This window comes from Cebus imitator, unplaced genomic scaffold (assembly GCF_001604975.1).
Source record: "Cebus imitator isolate Cc_AM_T3 unplaced genomic scaffold, Cebus_imitator-1.0 Scaffold277, whole genome shotgun sequence".
Lineage (NCBI taxonomy): Eukaryota > Metazoa > Chordata > Mammalia > Primates > Cebidae > Cebus > Cebus imitator.
In genome coordinates, this window is record NW_016107592.1 from 2,245,253 (window position 1) to 2,252,635 (window position 7,383).

The window sequence follows — 7,383 nt, forward strand, 5'->3', positions numbered from 1 at the left end:
CTTAATTCCCTTAATGAAACAGGCACTATTTTCCTTATTTTGAATTGTGCCTGCCCTCCCCATAATACTGCTGACACAGTGCTTTGCATTTTGTTGAATGAAGAATAAAGGCTCTGTGAAGTATTCCTGCATAACAATCTACAGTATTATTCTCACCTAAAACCTATCAGAGATGTAATAGTCCCAAAAGTTTGTTTTGCTGGTAGGAAAAAAAAGAGAAAGACCGCACTTTAGAAATAGAAGCCACTGTTGTCTTTATAAAACACAGAATTGTGCTGCTGCTGCTGCTGTTGCTTGCTTCAGAAGGAACTGTACATTACAACTGCTGGGGTAATTTCACAATGGACTGGACAAGGTACAGCTCAAAGCAGGACACAAACACAGTCTCAAAGGGAAACAAATGCAAACAAGTACACAGCTGTGGGGATCCAGAGACATTTCCCCATCCAAGCTGGACTTGAGAGGGATAAAAAGTTTAGAAACTAAAGTGAAACCCATAGGTCGTCACACATGCCCACCACATGGCTGCTGAGTGCAACATCACATACCAATTAGGCTGGACTGTGTGCACAGGGAAGTAATTTCATTTTTCCTTATTGCTACTATACCAAGGGACTCAGTGCATTCGACAAACTGTCTTTACTTGCACAATTCTTGGAGGGTTTCCTATTTTCCTCTGTAGAGAAGGAAATCTCCCTTTCCCACCTCATTCTGTTTTGTTTTTAGCTCATTCCTTCCCCTCCCTTTCTTGGACGCCCAAACAGCAGCCAGAGGGTTGAGTAGAGTAAGGGGAGAGCACCAACCCAGCCTCTCTCCCTGTCCAGGGAGAAGGCAAGACCTGTAAGTCAGGGGAAAGAGAAAACCAGAAAATACCTCCTTCCCAATCTGCTTAGAAGGCCAAATAGTAAAAAGTGCCCTACATATCCCTGCCATGATCAGATTTTAAGAAGGAAGGTATTCTAGCTACCATCCTGGATTGGCCTAGGCCCCATATATAAATAAAAATAATTTCCCCCAATGTAGTTTCCAAAACTGCCTTTTGGCTAGTTTGAGATGACTTTTCTACCCTGAAGGGGAAGAAACATCCATCCTTGTTTGTTACACATGATTCCAGGTCCAAAATCGTCCCACCAGCCTTACAGATATCCTATGGGCCAGCTAACAGTCAGTGTGCCCTTGGCTGCCCATCTTGAATGCTGGCCTTATTCACAAAATTCTGAACAGAAAAAGAAAAATATCCAAGAACATTGCTGCTTAGCTAAATAGGAGGCCACAGAGAAGCTATCTAGCAGGTGGGCATTAGGAGCTTTTTGGGCAAGTTTCAAACTTCTAGGTACCTTTTTCTTCAGCTTTGTGCTAAGCCTAAGTTCCCAGCAACAATAGCCCCAGGCTTATTCCTGGAGGCCTTCGGTAGCACCTCAATCCCTAATGGATCAGGCTGGAGTGGATAAACAGTCAAAGAACAGTGCTCTCCTTTCCCACCTTTTATTCAAATTCTCTCCATTCTCTTCTCATCATTCTCTTTTTCCCTTATGTCCATCCCCTAACACTCAAACCCAGGATACCCAAGTAGCTCAACCCTAAGACAATCTCAGAAAAGGTAGGCCCAGGTAGAGAAAAAGAACCAGATCTAGAGAAAGCAATGAGAGAAACCAGCTCCAAGGAGTGGACAGGTGTGGAAAATGCCAGAACCTCCTGATTTCACACAAGTTGGGCAGGCCAGTTGCTCTGCTCTAGCATAAGCTTGAGGGCAGTCCAGCCCAGGTGGATATCTCTGGGCTTAGGGAACAGAGTCTTGGTCTTGTGCAGTCAAGGAGCTAAGCCTGACCTGCCAGCTAACAGTGGAGTCATTGCAGCCATGCAGAGATTTCATCATCACATAGGTAGGCAGGCAGGCAGGCAGGCAGGCAGGCAGGCAGGCAGGCAGGCCAGCCAGCAAGCAAGCAGAGTGAATAGCAAAAAGGGAAAGGAAGCCGGGGAAAGAGAGGCGAGGAAAAGAGAGGAAGGTACAAAGGGAGCAAGACACTTGTCTAAGAGGATGAGGCTGGGGGTCCCCCAAGCACTTCTTTGAAGACTGGGTAAGAAGCACCACTTAAACCAAATCCATGATCCAAAGCTTGCTGCCAACACCACTTCTCCATCTGCATGCACCACCTTTCAAACAAGAATAATCCTCAAGGTCAGGAGTATTTTTCAAGTCTCAAAAATTATTTTTTTTAAAAAATCAGAGTAAGAAGTCATTTTCTTGTCATTGCCCATAGCTGCTTCTCTTGCTTTTTATTTCTTGAATGGCATATTCAATGCCAAAGGGCTAAACATGCATTTCAAGCCCCAGCTGGAAACCAACTGGAGAGAGTGAGGCAAAGAGAGAAAAGGAGAGAACACAAACTTGTTGCTGGGAGTAGAGGCTGCTACCTGCTCCCTATGGACATTTGCAAATGCTGGTGAATGGCTGGACCCTCCAGGAATAGTGCCCTGATCCTAGCCCCAAAATGTACCCAAGAAGAGAACATGCAGAGCCCATTGTCCCAGGAGAGCTCCCCTCTTCAAAGGGTGACAGAACACGAAGTAGACTATATATGAAGGCAATGGACAGGGCAGATGGAGTGTTAGCATCACTCTCTTTAGGCACTTGTGTAAGGAATGTAGGCTCTCCAGTGAGTTGTCTCCTCCCAGAGCCCTCCATTCTGTTCTTCAGCTGGGCTTGTGCCCATAGGGCACCCCATGCTGTAGCCAGCAGGAAAAAAGTAAAGGAGGAGTTACTCAACAGTCCTGATGCTTTCTCCATAATGAATGTTTGTGCTACGTTTTTTGAGTTGCTGAACAATGTAGCCAACCAGAACAGAACCTGGGATAGATTGTTTTGCATAGCAAATCCGGGTCATAGCAGGGCCGCTGAGGAGAGGAAACGGTAGTTCTAACTCTATAGGCCAGGATTTAGATCCTCCTTCCTCCAGCTGGCCTCCAAGCCTGGGCTAGGTCTAAAGTAATCATGGCTTCATCGCCAGATCAAGATAGATCCAAGCCCAGCCTCCTCAAACAGAGGAAATTCCACACTGAAGGTGCAACTCCCCATCCCAAGCAGTGGGGCAGGAAAAAAAATGAACAGTCAAGGAAAAAGGCGGGGAGAGGGGGCTTGCTTCAAGGCCAGCAGAGACCAAGCTAGAACCACCTTCTTCTCCAGTCCTGCAAGACAGCCAAACCCCATGTCTGAAGACAAAAAACAAAAACAAACAAACAAAAAAGCCCATGCCACTCACTCACATGCCCTAGTGGGGAACCAGGAAAAATTCATTTGTGTAAACAGAAGCAATAGGGAGCAGCAAAATTCCCCAGCCTGTCCACAAGACACACTGGAATCTAGGATGGGCCAAAAGGTCAGAGGACAGTCCAGAGGAAGGAAAAAGATGCACTTGCAAGTAAGAGTGCAAGACAGTGCAGAGGAGGGAGGCTATAGCAAGAAAAAGGTATTATCTGCACAGAGGAAGGATGGAGCCTGGACCCCATCTTGGGGCAATAACCACCCCCTACCTAGCCAGGTCAGAGGACAAATCAGGTACACAGTTCCTTCTGATGGCTCAATGTTTCCGGGATATAAATTCATCAGGCATGGGAAGGATTTCCAAATTTTGGCAATAGACTCAAGTTATGGTATAAAAATAACATTTTGTTTTCTCTCTTTTTTCTCATTTTAGACCTAAGAGTTTTTTGTTATAAGACACCCCAGTTAAGAAATATTGAAACATAAGATACTTGACCATCAGGGGAGAAAAAAAGCCAACAGTGAAAAATGCTATGAAAGTAACTCCAGACCTGGGCGGGGTGGGAGGTAGGAGGAACAAGGAGAAAAGGAGGCATAAGTGGAAAGGCCAGGGGCCAGTCATCTCAGCAGCTCCGAGACTTGTCATGTTTGAAAGTGCAAATGTCAATGGATTTTAACCATCTTGAGGTTGTGATCTTTTAAAAAGCTCAATGAATGAGGAAGTCAATTCCTTCAAATGCAAAATAGCTGGCTTTCTGGCTGGAGGTTTGTTGGGTCTGGGGTATTTCTTCCCCATCTACCTCCTCTCCCACCCCCACCCCATTCCCCAAAGAAAGGTACAAAAGGTTGCAGTTCTGCAGCATTACCGTTACAGGGAAGGCACTGGTTACCCACCAGCGGGCGGAAGGAAGACAGGGTCGTGTCACTTCAAAGCTAAGTGCCATAGTGCCTTAAGTATTATTAGGGGCATTGGATGTCTGTCAGGGAGGAGAAGTAAGGTGGGGTAGAAAATGTGGACAGAAAGGAATAAGGGGAAAGGGAGTGGCAGCTGGGGGAGGAGCAACCAAAACCATTAAAAAATCTTCCTACAAACTGGATTCTGAACCCATTAAAACATCTAGTATCCTAAAATATTGATCTGGGTCTGGTTTCATTTTTCTTCTTAAACAAATCTAGTCCTTTTCTGATTAAGGCTCCTAAAAAATCCTTCCCTCCTCCCACCCACTTTCTCAAGCCCCTCACTTTCCCATCTAAAGTATCAAACCCAAACCTAACCAGCTTTTGTCTGCAGGGCTACAGAGTCGACCTTACCAAGCTGTCAAGCATGAGTCTTTAGCACTGTGAGTCACATGAGACACCTGTGTGTATGGTGGGCACCAGTGCTGCCCCTTTTGGTCCAGTGGGGTCAGGGCCAGATGTGACAAGATGGGGTGAGGGGTGGGGGACATGAGGTTGATATCAGAGATTTCTGGCTGGTGGTCTGTCTTGCTGGCCCTGTTCCCCACTCTTACACCACCTCTATAGAGGGAAACAAGGCCTCCTACACTCTTCCCTACCCCACCCACCTCCCTCCTCCTTGCTTCCTCTGGATTTGGGTGGCACAGTTCCTGGGGCTTGGAAAGCTTTCTTCTATCCAGTGAGGTAACAGCGTTCTGCCTTCAAGCGAAGTACATGGTGCGCAGAGTATCCTGGTGAACCTGCACGGCTTTGGCCAGAGCCTGGGGGTCCCGCCCATTGCTCTGCCCCGATATGTGGCTCCCCTCTCCACTGAAAAGGAAAAAATGAAAGAAGTCCTTCCTGGTGAACTGAGCTGCTAATTCCCTCACCCAGCCCTGGGAGGCCAATTCCCATACCAACTTAAGAGAAAACCCCAACCCAGGATTGGCCAGATGAGCCCAATGACACGAAATTGCATAGCACTCATTTCCTTCTACTCAAGGAAAGTCAAGATCTGGTACAACAGGCTGAAGCAAAAAGGAGGCCAACCTGATCCCAGGCCTTACCTGTCATGCTCCTTGTCCACCAGGTGGTATCGTGCCCGGAAAGCCACCAGTCGGGCATAGTAGGCAGGTGCTGGGATAGAGACAGAGCGTGTGCATCGTACATAAGTGTGGCACAGCTGGTATGTCAGGATCTGGAGCTCATCTGCTGTGAAACGGTTGTCATCCCAAAGGACATAGTAATGGGATGGTCGGCTGGTGCCCTGGGAAGACAGGAAGGTGAGGGGTCCCAGGCTGGGCAGAGGAGATGGCTGATAATAGGGGAACAGGATCACTATTAAAAATATGGCTAGGTAGATGATTCACCCATGAACAGGCAGACATAAAATTACCAATGTCATAAAGCACTCTTCTTATAGGCAACTTACAAGTGTACTCAGGGCTAATTAAAAGAGCAATCCTGGCTGGGTACAGTGGCTCACACCTGTAATCCCAGCACTTTGGGAGGCTGAGGCAGGTGGATCACTTGAGGTCAAGAGTTCAAGACCAGTGAGGCCAAAATGGTGAAACCCTGTCTCTACTAAAAACAGAAAAATTAGCTGGGCATGGTGGTGCATGCTTGTAATCCCAGCTACTTGGAAGGCTGAACCGGGAAGGTGGGGGACTGCTTAAACCCAGAAGGTAGAGGTTGCAGTGAGCTGAGATTGTGCCACTGCACTCCAGCCTGGGGGACAGAGTGAGACTCTGTCTCAAAACAAAACAAAACAAGACAAACAAACAAAAAGGAGAGCAATCCAAATTTGAATGTCATTCAGTGATGGCTGATATATTATTCTAGAAATAATGAGAATAGACAACTCATCTTTGACTCACTGGAACCCCTGGATATAGCCCAGCTACCTGGATGCCTGCGTGGCTGCACAGATAGAAGTCAAACTCAAATGGGTGGGTGATGTTGGTGTCCACTGTGGTCCCAGCTGGAATGTTACCACTCTTCCCAATCTGTATAGAGACAAACACAACCAAGATCCCAAGACCTGCCTGGCTCTAAGCAGGACCCTGGCTCAATTCTACTTGACTTCACCAAAATCCCAAGAGCAAAGCCAAAGTTGCTGTTCCTAGAGGGTACTGAATCTTAAAATAATATGCTTCTAAAGTCACACAGACCTGTGTTCAAATCCTATCAGCTGTGTGATCTTAGCAAGTCATTTAACCTTTCTGAGGCTAAATTGGAGATAATACCTACCTCACAGGGTTGCTGTGAGGAAGATGCCTTGTACAGTATCTGGCACATAGGAGGAGTTCAATAAATGGTGGTTCCCTTTCCCTTCTCTGGGAGCTGGTCTATATATGGGGTCTAGGCCAGGGAGCTAGGAGGAGGGAAAGGAAGTATAAGGGAAGGAGGGGGGAGGGGGACACTACGGAAGGCAGTGGTAAAGGAACGACCACAAAAGCTGGGAGGAAGGAAGGGGCCAGGGAGGCTAGATAGGACAAGGACTTAATCCCCAGCCTTTATCTCAAGGGCTTCTTCTCTATCAAGGTAAGGGAGACAGAAGGAGGGTATGGGAGGCCTCAGTCCCTCACTCACTCGCTCATTCTTGTCAGCACAAAAAAGGCGGGTGTGATGGCGTTTCTGCACCACAATATAAGTGATCCCAGGCTGATAGTCCTTTTCCAGTTTGATGCAGGCATCACGAATGGCCAGTAGCTCATAGTGGAGTATCTAGGCACAAAATGGGAGGGAGACAAAGAAACACAGTTTCTCTTGAGTTCACATATCCTTCTGAACTAAGGAGTTGCCACTTGTAATACAGCTTTTGGCTCAGTCTCCCTTTATAAGCTGATGCTCAACAATTAGAGATGATAGGCCCTTCCTGTCAAAAGCAGCCTTATACTCAGTTCACTTAATATGTTCCTATAAAACCTTGGCCAGGCCAGGCGAGATGGCTCATGCCTATAATTCCAGCACTTTGGGAGGCCGAGGCGAGTGGATCATGAGGTCAGGAGTTCAAGACCAGCCTGGCCAAGAGGGTGAAACCCTGTCTCTACTAAAAAAAATATACAAAAATTAGCCAGGCGTGGTGGCAGGTGTCTGTAATCCCAGCTGCTCAGGAGGCTAAGGCAGGGAACTGTCTGAACCCAGGAGGTGGAGCTTGCAGTGAGCCAAGATTGCACCACTGC

At 47.1% G+C, this 7,383-nt stretch overlaps 1 protein-coding gene across 4 annotated transcripts in view; it reads right to left on the bottom strand.

The window, feature by feature from the left end:
- Window positions 1–229: 229 nt before the first annotated feature.
- Window positions 230–7,383, bottom strand: part of AGO1 (argonaute RISC component 1) — a 42,021-nt gene continuing 34,867 nt past the window's right edge. For all 4 annotated transcript variants that reach the window (XM_017501085.1, XM_017501084.1, XM_037728704.1 and 1 more), the window contains 4 exons: window positions 6,791–6,925; window positions 6,103–6,204; window positions 5,266–5,465; window positions 230–5,029 (listed from right to left, as the gene is read on the bottom strand). In XM_017501085.1, the coding sequence (XP_017356574.1) occupies window positions 4,921–5,029; window positions 5,266–5,465; window positions 6,103–6,204; window positions 6,791–6,925 (546 nt within the window). In that variant the 3' untranslated portion in view covers window positions 230–4,920. The remainder of the gene's footprint in view (window positions 5,030–5,265; window positions 5,466–6,102; window positions 6,205–6,790; window positions 6,926–7,383) is intronic.